We start from the raw sequence: 16,449 nt of genomic DNA, 5'->3' as shown, positions 1-16,449 counted from the left end.
ATTTAATAAAGTAAAAAAAAAAAGTAGTGTATAATAATTTGATTAAGAAACCTTGTTATATTTTAAAATAAAATTAATTAAATATAATAAAATACTATGCCATTTACGTCTCTATATAAAAACACCACCAACCCCCATTTACGTTTCCCATTAACCCACTTTTAACTTCTGCACTCTTTTTTGGTACCTCCACTAAATATTTCCCACCATTTCTTCTATGGAGAAGCTTCAACTTCAGCCAACTTTCAGGCCCACAGAGACTCCAACTGAGCCGATTGAGTTTCTATCCCGTTGTTGGAGCGTTTCAGCTCTTGAAATCTCTGAAGTTTTAGCCCCACCACCACCCAAGCTTCTACCAAAGAATAACTCACAAGACGGTGTCGTCAGAGGTGGCTGTGGAGCCATTCAAGAAGATGTCTCCGCCGAGCTGGAGGCTGCTTCAGCGACTGTTTATGGGAACCCTTTTTCCTTTGCTTCGTGCGAGACGTCTCAGCTTGTCATGGAGCGCATTATGTCTCATTCTGTAAGTAAAGATGGCAGTTTTGGCCTTTTTGTGCATGCGTGTGATTTTTAGAATATATCTTTATTTGCAGAAATTGTGGTTTCACATCAGTGGCTATATGATATATGACAGTTTTTGTCTCTCTGTGCAAATGGAGTTGAAAAATATTTGAGTTTTTAACTTGTTCCAAAACTTTTGATCAAATTCTTTTGTCCATATACTACCTGGTGTTGTCCGGATGTTAAATATAATTTTAACTAATCAACAGATTGTTTTCTAGGTGTCTTTCATGACTTAGGAGTTAGGATTGTTGGAAGTTTGGGGTCCTTTTTGTTGGTTCTTCTATGATTTTTCAGAATTTTGGTTACGATCAACTCTTTTGGATCATTGCTGCTCTTTTGTTTTTGTTCGTTCTGTTTGATTGTGATCGAGTAGCCGAGTAGGATTATTTTTCTTGAAGCCTGTTTTGTGTCAGATGACAAGTTTAATATAAAGAAATATTTACTTAAAATGTGTTTTTATGGGAAACAGAGAGTTTTTATTACAAATTTTTATTTAGGCTGCAACATTATTTTTTGAGAGCTTGATCGACACAATACCCTTCATTTCTATGTTTTGGTTTGAATTTATATCTCAAGATTCATTCTTTTTCGTTTTTCTGATTCTGATGAATTCCTTCCCAAGTATCCCGTTTCTTATACCATTTTGAGCCTGAGTTTTTTTTCTTCCAATTTTAAGTGAGCCTGAAGTATTTTTGTTGAAATATGATGTGTGTGTGACATGTGCAGCAGGAGGTATCACCACGCACTTCAGGAAGGCTATCCCACAGCAGCGGCCCTCTCAATGGCTCTCTAACTGACAGTCCCCCTGTCTCCCCCTCTGAAATTGATGATTCCAAGGTCTTAAAAATCCTGACATATTTTTCATCTGTTTCTTCATTATAAAATCTTGATTGGCATTAATCTACTCATCCCATTGTAGTTTCTCTCAATTTGCTGGCTGAGTTTGAGATTCTTTTCTTTAAAAAGAGTAATTCTTTTTTGTTTATTATGTGGTATGGTCACAGAAGACAAGTTTCTGAAGCTTCTGAGACAAAGGGACAACATATTTCAGCTTTCTCTTAAATCTAAAAAAATTCTCTGAATACGTGAAAGGAGTATCTCATTCAAATATTTCCTTATCATCTTCACCAAGAATGGGTCAGACTTGTTAGTGCAAAAAAACCAAAAAAAAAAAAAGATTGGGTCGCTTCTTTGGTAATTATAATCATCTGAAATTTTTGTTTCATGTGTTGTGAAAATTTATTAAATTAACTGCAGGTTAAAGAGTATTTCGAGAAAAAAAAATATATATCTGGTAAATATTTTTAGATACCATGTGTAATTTTTATTGAATTAACTGCAGATTGAAGGGTATTTTTATCTAGTAAATATTTTTAGGTATCATGTTATTTACGATAACTGCTCCAGCTTTTGGTGGGTTTGCTCTAATGTTTTCATTTATTGAATGTTGAGCATTCTACCAACCTAAATTTGAATAACAAAAAATTGAGTTTTTTGTTTCATTTATTGTGAATATTTTATTGAATTAACTGCAGATTAAATGGTATTTTGGGGAAAAAAATTCTTTATCTGGTAAATATTATAGGTACCATGTTATCTAATTTTTCATTTGAATGGATGAATTCGAAATCATATATTTCGATTATATTTTTATTTTTAATAATGAAACATTAAATTTATATCTTAATTATTTACAAATTAGTTATACAAAATAGAATAGATTTTAAATGTTTTTATTATTGGATGAACTTGAAATATATTTTAATTAACATGAAACATTATAAAACATGTAAGAGTTGGATTTGAAATTTGTGGTATAGCTTCTCTAATAATAAACTATAAAAATATATTTGAAATCAACCAAGTTAGAATAAGTCAATTAAAACACAACCTGACTGTCTATTTGATGAGAATAGTAAGGAAATTAATAAAGCGTGTATGTCTTCTACACGGTTCTTCAAATGATAATGTCGGAATCTTTCCACGGCAAACATTGGGTACAGAATTATTGAAGAATTATGGCACATTTATACCCTTTTCTTTGTTTGTTAGGAGTTGGCATAAAATTTAGTAATTCTAACATATGATTTATCTAGCAATAAATGAAGGGGTTATTGTGGAATTTATGATGAGGAGGCAACAACTATTTCGGCTCGTGATTCAATTTAATTTCAGAGTATGGACCATTGTGTCAGGCAAGAGAACTGATCCAGCTTTTGGTGGGGTTGCTCTTATGTTTTCATTTATTGAATGTATAGAGCATTCTACCACCCTAAAAACATTTTGCAATACAATCACTTATAATATTATTTAATATGACACGAAATGGAATACACAAGTCAAGTTCGAATCAAGCTCTTGAAATTTTGCGTGCTCTAGTTTGACTTAAAAGATTTGAGTACAGAAGCTCAAGCTCGAGTGCGGAAAACCTTAAGGTCATTTGGGATCAGCTTGAAGTGGTTGGACATGAGGCTCGTGAGTCTTATGCCGGCCTCACTTCACACCCCATCGTGCATGTACACTAATTGAACCTTGAGTAGAAACCTTGGAAAGCTGAATCATGCATCAGACCCCTTAGTTTGCCACAAGTCTAGGCGTTTCTAAAATTCGGTGTGGATTCCACATCATAGCACGGGATCACGTATATTGCGTTAGATTTTTGCATACAAGGACAATTTCTTTGATGTTTTGTGGTGATACGGTCAAATGGATATGTGCATGCAGTACTCTCAGTTGAACACTATCACGAGCAACCTGTACAAGGCCAGTGCCGTCAATGGCGCTGGCCTTGGTGGTGGAGGAAAAACTGTGGGGAGGTGGCTGAAGGATCGAAGGGAGAAAAAGAAAGAGGAGGTGAGGGCACAAAACGCTCAGCTCCATGCTGCGATTTCAGTGGCAGGGGTAGCGGCTGCTATTGCTGCAATTGCAGCTGCCACAGCTGCATCATCTGCAGCAGGAAAAGATGAACAGATGGCGAAAACCGACATGGCTGTTGCATCGGCTGCCACATTGGTGGCTGCACAATGCGTCGAAGCGGCTGATGTTATGGGGGCTGAGCGAGAAAACTTGGCTTCAGTAGTGAGTTCAGCAGTCAACGTTAGTTCAGCCGGTGATATCATGACTTTGACAGCTGCTGCAGCTACGGGTATTCTTATATTCATCTTTCATGGTCAAAATAATGCTGAATCTTGTAACTTGAGTTAAATTTTGAGATTATTGTTTATGTTGATCTGCGATTGTTTTTAGCTTTGCGTGGTGCTGCCACCTTGAAGGCAAGGGCATTGAAGGATGTGTGGAATATTGCAGCAGTGATCCCGGTGAACAAAGGCATGGGGGCTACAAATAATGGGAGTAATGGAAGTTCTAATGGTAGTTTTAGTGGTGAACTTGTTCCCGAAGAAAATTTCCTTGGCATTTGCAGTAGAGAATTGCTCGCCAGGGGCAGCGAACTTCTGAAGAGAACCCGAAAAGGTAAATACAAAACACTAATCAAATCTATATATTACATGAAAGCTGCCCTCTTTCAGGTTTATGAAATTCCTATTGATTAAGGTAATGTCCATTCATGTTTCTTGACAGTTCATTTCTTATGATAATTGCAGGTGATCTTCATTGGAAAATTGTGTCTGTTTACATTAACAGAATGGGACAGGTAGGCTTTTTTCTCCATGATTGAACAATCAATCCTGCTTTCAATTTACTCGAGACTATACTGTAGAGGACACTTTACATCTCAAGGACAGAAGTTAAAGCTGTAAACATGAATCTGCTTTACACTTTATCTCGTGATCTGCAATCAGAATTTCATTCAAATTTTGCAGGTTATGCTAAAGATGAAGAGTAGACATGTTGCTGGGACCATAACCAAAAAGAAAAAGAGTGAGTTTTAATTTTATTTTATTTTGTCAACTTTTGTCTTTTCCCTTATGATGAGAGCAGAATTGGAGGTGGTGGGCTTCCTTCTATTTGGGGATTTGAGAAAGTAGTATGTGATTTAGTGGAAAAAACACAAAAAATATTTGACATCTTTATCTTTATTTTGTTGTTTCTCTTTTTAAATACTAGATGTGGTGTTGGAGGTGTTGAAGGATATTCCGGCTTGGGCTGGCCGCCACTTGCTCGAAGGCGGTGAGCATCGTAGATATTTTGCATTGAAGACCATTGCACGAGGGATCGTTGAATTCGAGTGTAGGAATCAAAGGGAGTATGATATTTGGACTCAAGGTGTTTCAAGATTACTCACAATCGCCGCAGAGAAGAACAGTAGACACAAGATTTGATGTCCCTCTCCTAAGAAGTTGACGAATGGTTTAGTAAATAGGAGAATATGTTTCTTTCTTTAGGGCATGGACTGATCAAATTTTCTGAAATTTGGGTGGTATTGGTTTTGTTTTTGTCCCTTGTGTTTCTTAATGTAAAAATGGTAATTGTTTATCTAAATGGGTTTTTTTTATTTTATATATATATATATATATTTGTCGTGTACTATGTTATTTTTGGTATCATGAAGGTTGCATTTTGATGAATGATTATATTAATGACAAACTATTTACTTAAGTGTAATAATTAGACATGAAAATCATCCAAGATTCCAATGTAGAAGATATAAACTATTTTTTTTTTTTTTTGGAATTGTGTTTTAATTTGAAATGTTGGGAAATTAATATGACGTGAAAGAAAAAGCAAGAAAACCATGTGATAAAAGTCTAATTTTCTCTCTGTTTTGGGGGCAGAGAAGGGAATTCTTGAACTGTGGTCTATTTGGTCAAAAAGGAATAAAGATTCCTTCTTTTTAAAAATAAATAAAGAATCGTACGAAGGCAAAGATCGAAGAAGTAATCATTTGATTCCCGTGGGCCTTTAATTTTCTTATTCATTCAATTGTTTTCGGGAGCATAGATTAAGGTTTTTTTAGCGGACTTAAAATTTGTCTCGATATGTGATTAGTTGTTTATTTAGATTTTGCGCTAAATAGTTTATTCCATCGTGTAATATTTATACTTACTATATTACTAAACTAAAACACTTCGTACTAACTAAATTTAATATATGAATGTGGCATCAAAGTTTCTTTACCGTTTTAATTTTCATGATATTTGTTAACTAATTTTTTTGATGTAACTTTATTAATAATTTTTGTTCATCTCTCTGTCTTTTTCTGATTTTTTTCTTTATATTATCTCTAAAAGTTCAAATTATCTCAATAAATCTTATCTAATCACTAATAATTAAGAATAATATCTTAATAAAATATTTTTTTTACATAAAATTTATCAAACACAAAAAAAAAAAAGTTAATATGACGTGCCACGAACACTAGTTATTATTAACAACTTAAAAATTGTCAAAAGAATAATCACATTGTAGGGGAGAAGCCCTTCAAGAACCGGCAGATTTCTATTATAAAACATCCACGATAGTTTGGCAAAAATTTGAGATAACGTGATATATTTTATTTACAAAAAAGAAAATAAATAAAAATAAAATAAAGAATTCAATGTTCATATTGCTTGGCAGTTTTTCTTGTTGAATTTTTTTCTCATGCGTTACATCTACTGTTCAAACCAAATTTTGTTTTTCATTTCGTATGATAAATATAAACCTAAGTGATTATCATAAATTTACGTTTTCTTTATCTTAATCGTGTATTTTATTGGTACGCTTGGAAAAGAAAACACACAGCTAAAGCCCTGATTTGTCAACAATAATGTGTCAATTTTAAACGTAGTTCAATCGTGCATGATACTTCCCAGAAATGGGTGCGTAAAATATACACAAAATTTTCATATTAGATAGTCTCACACATCAATTTTGTGATACAGTTCTCCAATTCGACTCGTTATTTTTTTATTATAATTATGAACCTAATTAACTCGTCTCTCACGTATGATGAATTGGAATTTTGTTTGGTTATACGAGGATATTGTAAACAATTGTCTAAATAAATAAAGCTCAAAAATATAGAAGAGAAAAAAATTGTAGGGTAATATGGGCTAACAAGAGAGAAAGCCCAAAGATATATTGCATATGGATTAACATAAAAAAAGGCCCAAATTAGAGTAATGAAGCAAGAAAGGAGGCAGTTGGGGAAAAAAAAACTGAAAAGTCATTAAGGAACTGTTCTCCGGTTTAGTTGAAAATCCTATGCTATGACTAAAATATTCCTATTCTTATGATAAATTTTAACATTTGGATTCATAATGCAGTATGTGATTTCTCATTGAAATATGAGGGCTCCTATAGCGACAATGGTTTTAAAGGATGGAGAGGCTAACTCAATATGGAGCATAGACTAAGCAGATCTAGTTAGTGAGTAGGTCTTTTGTGAGACCGTCTCACGGAACTATTTTTGTTTGACGAGTCAATACGATTCATGCTTAAAGTAAAAAGTTACAATTTTAACAAAAAAAATTATATTTTTCATGAATTTGGATAAAATTAATTTGTGAGACACTCAGGCTGTTTTAAAAAAAATTATCTTAATCAATTTGAGTTTTTTGTGCCATATGAATTAACATAAAAGCTCGTACTTTAAATATGAGCTTCCGAAATGGGAAAATATTAGCTACTTTATAATTTTAAGTTGGTTTGATATTATATTATATGTAGTGATCATGCACAAAAAAGTTGTATACTTGTAAATGAATTAATTAATTCTTTTACGAATAAGTACTTTATGTAATTATCAGATCGTGAATTATAATATACAGTAAAAGTTGGAAAAAAACAGTGAGTAACAGCATTTGTACTTGTAATCCAAACAGTGACACATTTTGACCCAAGCAAAACGGGGTCATGAATATATATTTTACTAGGTGCAGCACTAACTATGTATAAATTAATATAAATTAAACAAAAAGTAAATTGAGTGACAACCACAATGTCAAATCAAATATCACGTCTGTTTTTTCACTTTATTGCTTACAATTTAATTTACTAATTTTTGAAGCTTTCCATTCTATTAAAAACAATTCTTTTTAAAAAAAATAGAATAAAAACTACTCTTTCTTGTTTTTTTTAAAAAATTATTAACACTTGGTAAAGTTTTCTTTGGCTTAAATACGATCAAAGCTTCGAATTGTAGTGAATATAGAGCGATCGATTATCGGAGTCTTGACGAGTTATTTCCTTTTACCCTGAAAAAATTGTTTTTTAAAAAATTGTTTAAGACGTGGATTCACATGTCTACAAAATATTTCATATTTATGACTGTCATTTTTTTCTTTCCAAAAATTGGGCTGACTTTATATTTATCACGAACACAAAAAATACATATGAAACGGTCTTACGAATCAATTTTGTAATAAATATATTTTATTTGGTTCACTCATAAAAAAATTATTTTTTTTTATTATAAATATAGATAAGATTGATTCGTCTCATGGATATATATTTGTGAGACCGTCTCAAATATACATACTCATAATATCCGAGTTCAGCAACATATCAATTACATGTTAAAACCATCCTTCTTCATAGGTCAATTCTACCGATATTCAAAATAAAAAGTCATATTTTTAGAATAAAAAGTAATATTTTTTCATAGATGATCCAAATAAAATATTCGTCTCATAAAATACGACCCGTGATACCGTCTTACACAAGTTTTTACCTTCAAGTAATTTCCATCAATTCAGTAACGAATTTAAAATTTAATTTAATGCGTACCTAGGAAATAAAACTTTGTGATTATTTGAATTATTTTAGGAACAATTTGTGACATGATATGATATATCGTCGCTAGCTGGGCTATGTTAAAATACTATATTTCTTTTCTTTTTTTTTTTAAAGTTTATCAATGAATTATATTTATCGAGAGCAATAATTGTCATATCTACATAGCGATCGAACCATAATACAAAATTATTATACGACTTCAAAATTCTAAATTACATAATTTCAAGTATATTTTTTTTTGTCAAACGACAGACATTCAGTACGATATTCTCATGTTGAATAATTTACCGCTGAAACCATCTGAACTACGTACAGTATTTTGACATGAATAGACCTCCTACTGTTTTGCCTGGTTCGACTGCTCATACATAAAACGTTATCACGTTTTTTTTTAAAATAAACGTTATCGTGTTACTTTACTCTATAATTATTGGTGGAAACTAATAAATTTTAGGGGGGAAATTGTAATGATCTTCAGTATTAATTACTAAGTACAAAATAACGAGATAAACCAACTAGATATTATTTCAAAGCAAGCGCGCCTTTGGGCTTAACCTTGGGGACATGTAAGGGCCACCGAGTTTGGGGACTGATGGGCAATATTAAGATCATGGATATTTAAAAATATATAAATATACCAAAAAAAATATAGCAAACTAAATAATCCCAAAAAAAGGTATTTTAAACGTAGTGTTTAGTATTTTCAGAAAAGTCAATTGTTTTAATAGTATATTTATCATTTTAACTTCAAGAGTCAGAATTTTCACGCGATTTTAATTGTAAATCTGAAAATATAAACACAACTCATACTGTGTGTGTGTGCATATATATATATATATATGAAGTAAATAATATTGAATACAACGATTTCTTACTTCCATGCAATCCCACGATATCACATGCATTAATGAAAGTCATTAAAGCCCACCATCGGAAAAGTTACGTAGAATTGAAATTATTGATTAATTATACTTTCAAAGACAGAAATATAGGAGTCACCCTTGATACGTCCAATAATTGTATTCCCAACGTTCTTTTTCTGTCTCCAAGATCAATTAATTAATAGATAATCACCAAGAAACAAAAAAGCAGGAACAAAAGTTTATGCAAACTTGATATATATATATATATATCAAACGAAACCAAAATAATAATTTTTTTTAAAGTCTTCTGAAATTTTTTAACAGTTTATGCTCGAACTCTACTATACAACGGAGTGTTGGTGCATTGATTATGGAACAAAACTAAGTGAATGAAACTTGAGTAATTCTGAAGATAGAACAGGCTCGAAACATTTTGATTCACCGAAATTACATTTACTCCTTTTTTTCTACGGCATGGAGATTTTGTTTCTACACTTGCATCTCCAAGCCTCTGGATAGTACTCCAATGGCATACTCAAACCAGGCTGAATCGAAATGTGGACTGGTGTACATGGCGCACATCTCCCACACTTGGATCTGCAACTCGGCGGCGATGATCCAGGGCCGCCGAGTCGCCGCCTAGAGTACACAACTCGCTCCACCATCTCGTCTCTTAATTTCTTTCCCCCAACACCTGTATTATATGCCCGCACGTTTGGACGTTACGTTAAACACTCAAGAAACGACATTAATATTGTACAGTCCATTCATTGTGATTTTGAGTGCACTTACTGAATTCGAATGATGGGTTGGAGCCAAGAACTGAGCCGGAGGCAAGAAGAAGAAACGTAATGGCGGCCACTGACAGAGATGATTGGCGGTGGTGGTTGTGCAATATGGCCATTGCGTCTTAAGTGGTGGCTAGCGACCGTGAAGGTACAGTGGTGCAGAGGGCAGTAAAATATTTGTGGGTTAAGTATAACAAATGTGAACTTGGAAATGTGGGTGTGTACTTTTGTAGGAAGTTTGATTGCAAAATCTCGAGAAAAGAGTAAAGTTGGAGAAAAGGGAAATTGATTGCGAGTTGTGGCTGTTAATGTTATTGCTGTTATTGTTGCGTGCAAGCGTGTGGATGAGTCCAAGTCAAACATGCACTATTCAACTATTCTCTTCATATATAATGGTATTACTTCTGGTATTTTTTTTAGATAACTTTATGAATTGTGTGATATTATTTCTACAAAATTTTGTTTTTGAAGTAGATGTTTCCTTTTCTAGATATATATAATATCAAATTATGATGTATGTAGTATATATTTATTGCTTAATAATTTATTTAAATATAACATATTCATTTAAAACAAGACATACAAGAGGCTTGTGTCAATTACATGTGGTTTTAGAGTCATGAATTTGTAATTTACTCTGATCATTTGTAAATATTTTATATACAGTTTTGCTATGTTGTTCATTTCAGTGTCTATTAATGAAGGTGTGTGCTACCTCGTTGGTGAACAGAAGTTGACACGGTTATATTTCTTTAATATATCAGTTCAAAATAATTGGATTTTCTTGCATTTGTCCTATTTGAATGGATATATTGAGCACCGAGTTGAAAATTCAAATTTAGCATAGGAACATGATGATGTTCGTAAATAAATTTGGGTTGTCGATTTACGATTTCCACTAAAATACACTTTTCCAATATTGTTACATATCTCAACGTTATTGACGTGATATCGAACACGCCAATATTTCAATTTTACATCAATATTATAAATGTTGAAAAAAATACAAATTATATAAAAAAAAATTAAAAAAATACTCAAATTACATACCCAAACATTGATTAGATTTAAACAGCCTATTGGTTTTGAATTACTGGAATTAAACTCCACTTGTACAGAGATACAATTAGATACAATTATATACATTCGAAAGAAATCATGAATCTGACATAATATTGTTTAGATCCATTTTTCATTTGTAGGAAAAGAGGAGAATGGGGCCATGTATAAATTGATTGCTATATGTAAGTTGTCGGTAATGTCGCATTTCATGTGAAAACGCATTTCTCATTACCTCGATAAATTTAATTGGTTAAAAATCGTATCCAGACGTTAATTTGGAATGAAACTGCAATTTTCCTTTCAAAAAAAAAAAAAAAAACAGAAAATTTCTAAAATAAATTTTTCGTATTTAATATTATTTTTACGATTTTGGTCATCTATATTTTTTAAATTCATTCTTAGTTAATTATTTTTTTTTTCAATTTTGTTTTTTTTTTTTCACGCTAACATGTTTACATATCTAATGTTGTGCAAACACTCTCGTAGGAAAAAGTAAATAAATTGTAAAGTAATGACCGTATACATATGAACGTTTACGACAACTCTTATGAGATGATATTATAAGTCAATTTTGTTAGACGAAACTTCTATTTGAATTATCCATAAAAATTTATTATTTTTTATGTTAAAAATATTAGTTTTTATTATAAACAAAATTTAATCTTTACTCATATAAATTATGTATTAAATTTAAAGAATTGTGATCCTAGTAGAATCAAATTATTATCTGGGGTAGGACTAGGTAGATTCCTAACGTGGGGCTGACGGTCTTGTACTGGGTCGGAAGAACACGTGACGAGTGTCAATGTCTTCAAAGCGCAATGAATAACTATATAATTGATGTATAATAATTCAAGAGAAACACACTAGAGTGCCGCATGCATCGTAATATGCAGTGACATCTCGTTAAGATAAACACAAATTTTTTTATGAAAAAATCATTTAGATCAGATGTCCATAAAGCAGAAGTAGGCCCATTCAGTTTGAGACAAATATACTCCTAGCATCTAGTCAAAGTTTGCTGGGTGAAAGCCCAGAGAGTTTCAACAAGTAAAATCATAAGCGCGTTCGAATGGGCCCAAATGGATGAGGCGAGCATATGTGATCCATTTGTGAGAAACTGGTGTTTATTTCTTAGCCGCTGTGAGTGAGCCATACGAAACATTGCCGTCGGCTCGGCTCGGCTCGGGAGTTCGGATTTGGTAGATCGTGGTTGCTCGAATAAATTGGAAACGGTTCTCTTGCAGTTCAGCCAACCTTGCTCGGGATGTTCTCGTGGATGACCTATGGTTCTGGTGGAGCTGTTGGACTTCTATTTCCTAGAGGTATTTTGACTTGTGAGAGTGCTGAGCTTACAATATAATAGGGTGTCATTATATTTGATAAAATATTAAAAATCACTCATCGATAACAATAATTTTTTTAAAAAAAATGTTTGAAAGAAAAACAGTCAAATTTTAAAATTAATAATAAAAGAAAATAGCATGCTCGGATTAATGAACTTTGAATTTTGTTCAACCAGTCAGGTATTTAATTCTCACATCTTGACTTTGTACCTTTCAATAAAATTAAAAACCATAAATGTAGATGAAATATCGACAAAAACTTGTGTGAGACGGTCTTGCAGGTCGTATTTTGTGAGACGGATCTTTATTTGGCTCATTCATGAAAAAATATTAATTTTTATGTTAAGAATATTGTTTTTTATTGTGAATATCGGTAGGGTTGACCCGTCTCACAGATAAATATTCATGAAATCGTCTCACAAGAGACCTACTCATGAATATTATGCTAAACTCGTCCTTTTATTGAGCAATACTATATGAACTTGTGTAAGATGAACATTTATTCTCATATATATGTTGTCCAATGAAGGAAATGTAGCTATCTCATATAAGAATAAATATTCGGCCTTTGATGCAGTCTTGAAATCATATCTTAAAAATGACAAAAACTTGTGTGAAACGGTGTCACATGTCGTATTTTGTGAGACAGATCTCTTATTCGGGTCATCCATTAAAAAGTATTACTTTTTATCCTAAAATTATTAATTTTTATTTTACATATCAGTAGGGTTGACCCGTCTCACTGATAAAGATTCATGAGAACGTCTCACAAAAGACCTACTTCTTAAAAATAACATCTCGTTACAAGTACATGGAGAGATTTATAAAAGATATGAATTAGAAAAACAAAATGAAAGATAAGTTAACATTAACCTATTTCCAAATTGTCCAAAATAATTTTAATTTCAGTGACTTTTAAACTTTCAATTACTATAAAAAGAGGTTCATATAGCCTGTCCTAAAAAAGATTTGGGTTATGATTCCCAATGATATATCTCAGTTTTGATGTTTAAAATGACATTCAATCTCATGTTTTATACCAACAGTATAGTATTGCAGACACATTTCATTTATGTAAAATAATTAAATATACATTATTATTTCCAAATATTAACTTTTTCTGTATTTTATCTATGTTGAAGAAATATAGGTACAAAAAGAAATATATGACACAAAGATATTAATTGGTGCCATGTAGTATTATACTATTATATGCTCGAAAGGAGAAAATTTCAAATCGCCCTTAAAAGTCAATGTCCATGGTTCTAGTCTTTTAAAATTAATCTAACATAAAAAAATAGTACTTTTCGGGAAATTTCACTTGTCTTCAAACATAATAATTTATGAAATACTTCCCTTGTTGAAAATTAATATTTAAAACATGTGTGTTGAATAATTGAATGTTGAATATTTGAATGTTGAAAATAAAAGTTGTAAATATTGAAAATTAGTGTGTGATGATGTAGGTAATGATAAATTTATTTTTGGATTATTTGTAAAGAAATTCTATAAATAGCCTCACCATTTGTGAAGAAATTCACAAGTGAGTAGAGAGAAAAGTTTTATAAAGTGTGTAGTTTGGTAAATTTTGAGAGTTTGAGATTTTTACTTTTTACCATAAATTTTTACTTTTTCACAACACGTTATCAGCACGAAGCTCTAAAGGTCCTCCATATTTTTCCAAGCTCCAAAAAAGAAGAAAAAAGTAACAAAAGTAATAATATTTATTTTACTGTTTATTTATTGTGTATATATTTAATATATAATATAATGTTATAAATTTTTCAAAAACTTGTATAAATCCTAGGAAGATTTTAAGACGACATCCCACACTCCCGGTAAGGGATACGACAAGTATAAAAGCCTATAAGGTTTTTAAACAAAATAACTTATGACACCTCATTATAATAATGTGATATGATATACATAATTATTTAAACATGACTAATATTATATACATCATATTATTATCATAAAATTATACAAATACATACATTTATTTTTTTGTACACCAACCGTCATAAACGGTAACAAAACGGCTAGTTTTTGCCCTATAAATATGATCTCACAAACACATTCAATCACTCCAACTTTCTATTCTTTTCTAAACAATTATTCTTCATTAAATTTTCGAAGAAAAAAGAAGATGACTTTCTCAAGGTTATTTTTAATTATTTTGGTTATCATACTCACGAGTCTTGTATTTATTGGAGAATATCCTCCTCATGTGTTTTCTTTATTTTTACGAATGCTTGTACTTGTTGTTTATCCATTACTTTGTATTACAATATTCATTAACTAATAAAATGTATCGTAATTTTTTTAGTACCACCATGTCAAACTTGACAAAGCTCGAATTCATTGCTCTTGATATTACGGGGAAAAATTATATGCCATGCACTCTCGATGTAGAAATGCATTTTGAGTCATTGGGTCTAAGTGAGACCATAAAAGAAAATGGCATATCGACATCACAAGAAAAGACAAAAGCCATGATATTTTTGCGTCGACATCTCGACGATGGATTGAAATGTGAATATCTAATTGAAAAAGATCACATGGCTTTGTGGAAGTGATTAAAAGAAAGATTCGAACATATAAGGGAAGTTATACTTCCGACCTCCCGAGATGAATGGAATACGCTGAGATTCCAAGATTTTAAAAAAAGTCAGTTATTACAACTCGGCGATGTATAGAATAATCTCGCAATTGAAATTTTGTGGGCACGAGATTACTGAATTGGAAATGCTTGAAAAAACATTTTCCACTTTTCACGCATCGAATATAACTCTACAACAACAATATAGAGTGCGTGGATTTTCGATATATTCTGAACTTATCGCCTGTCTCCTCCTTGTGGCGGAAAAGAATAATGAGCTGTTAATGAGAAATCATCAGGCACGACCCACTGGTTCAACGGCATTTCCTGAAGTAAATGTCGTAAACAAAAATGAATTTAAATCTGGAAACCAAAATCAAAGTTATAGACAAGATTTTGGTCGAGGACGAAATCGAGGTCGTGGTCGTGGACGTCGACGTGGAAGTGATTGTGGTCGTGGACGCGGCCGTGGTTTTGAAAATAATCGAGATAGTTACTTCCATAACTCATCTCAAAAGAGTGTCCCAAACCATCCACAGAAAATGCATCATGAAAATATGAGTGTTAATGAGAATCACTCAAAAAGATTTGAAAGTTCTTGTTTCAGATGTGGTACTCCAGGATATTGGTCCCGTATTTGTCGAGCCCCTGAGCACCTTTGTAAACTTTATAAAGAATCAATAAAGGGGAAAGAAAAGGAGACCAACTTCACTGAACAGAGTGAACCTTTGAGTGATTCAACTCATTTTGATGCCGGAGATTTTCTGATTGATTTCTCAGTTAATGTTCAATTTGCTGGTGGAATAAATATGTAAAATATTTTATGTACCCGTATGATAATGTTTTATCGTGTGCTATATTTTTTTACATATGTATTGTATTGTATTTTATTTTTATAAATGTATTGTCAGTAATTTTATTTCATTGCATATTTTTTTTGAAGTTCAAACATGGAAAATGCTATGAACAAAGCTGAAGTTTGCATACCCGATAGTGGTACAACGCACACTATTCTCCGAGATAAAAGATATTTCTTGGAACTAAAACCAACAAAAACAATGGTGAATACAATATCAGGTCCTGTAGACTTGATTAAAGGATGTGGTAAAGCACAATTTTTGTTACCTAATGGTACAAAATTTTTTATCAATGATGCTTTATATTTACCACAATCGAAAAGACATTTGTTGAGTTTTAATGATATATATTCTCATGGGTATGATACTCAAACAATGAATGAAGGGAATGAGAAATATATGTGTCTTATCACATATAAATCAGGAAAGAAATATGTGATTGAAAAACTACCAATGCTCCATACTGGATTGCATTATACACATATAAGTCTCATTGAATCAAATATGATAGTTTATAATTCTTCAATATTAACAAATTGACATGATCGATTGGGACATCCTGGTTCAACAATGATGTCAAGAATTATAGAAAATACACATGGTCATCCACTGAAAGACCAGAAGATCTTTTAGAATAATAAGTTTCAATGTAAAGCATGTTCTCTTGGAAAACTTATTATAAGACCATCACCA

The 16,449-nt window shown here is 31.8% G+C and overlaps 1 protein-coding gene and 1 long non-coding RNA gene across 3 annotated transcripts; one reads left to right on the top strand and one right to left on the bottom strand.

Annotated features, from left to right (window-relative positions):
- The first annotated feature begins 143 nt into the window (after positions 1-143).
- LOC142526976 (VAN3-binding protein-like) lies at positions 144-5,017 on the top strand. Of its 2 annotated transcripts, none has more exons than XM_075631675.1 (7): positions 144-523; positions 1,294-1,401; positions 3,289-3,709; positions 3,811-4,035; positions 4,167-4,216; positions 4,386-4,443; positions 4,630-5,017. In XM_075631675.1, exons 1-7 carry the CDS (start codon positions 218-220, stop codon positions 4,842-4,844), a joined length of 1,383 nt encoding a protein of 460 aa, XP_075487790.1. In that variant the 5' UTR covers positions 144-217; the 3' UTR covers positions 4,845-5,017. The 2 variants fall into 2 exon arrangements, with proteins under 2 accessions (XP_075487790.1, XP_075487789.1); XM_075631674.1 differs by having other exon boundaries at positions 1,291-1,401.
- Positions 5,018-9,494: 4,477 nt separating this feature from the next.
- Positions 9,495-10,148, bottom strand: LOC142527706 (uncharacterized). Its single transcript, XR_012815507.1, has 2 exons — positions 9,897-10,148; positions 9,495-9,798 (listed from the first exon to the last, which is right to left on the bottom strand). It is a non-coding gene; the product is annotated as an uncharacterized LOC142527706 (long non-coding RNA).
- Between the last annotated feature and the right edge of the window lie 6,301 nt (positions 10,149-16,449).

The sequence above is a fragment of the Primulina tabacum genome, chromosome 15 (genome assembly GCF_025594145.1).
Source record: "Primulina tabacum isolate GXHZ01 chromosome 15, ASM2559414v2, whole genome shotgun sequence".
Lineage (NCBI taxonomy): Eukaryota > Viridiplantae > Streptophyta > Magnoliopsida > Lamiales > Gesneriaceae > Primulina > Primulina tabacum.
This window is presented reverse-complemented; position numbering and strand designations above follow the sequence as displayed.

Coding starts and splice junctions, on each gene's coding strand:
- LOC142526976 (XM_075631674.1), top strand. CDS start 218: ATGGAGAAGCTTCAACTTCAGCCAACTTTCAGGCCCACAGAGACTCCA. Junction 1,402..3,288: donor CTGAAATTGATGATTCCAAG/GTCTTAAAAATC, acceptor ATGTGCATGCAG/TACTCTCAGTTGAACACTAT. Junction 4,036..4,166: donor TCTGAAGAGAACCCGAAAAG/GTAAATACAAAA, acceptor TGATAATTGCAG/GTGATCTTCATTGGAAAATT.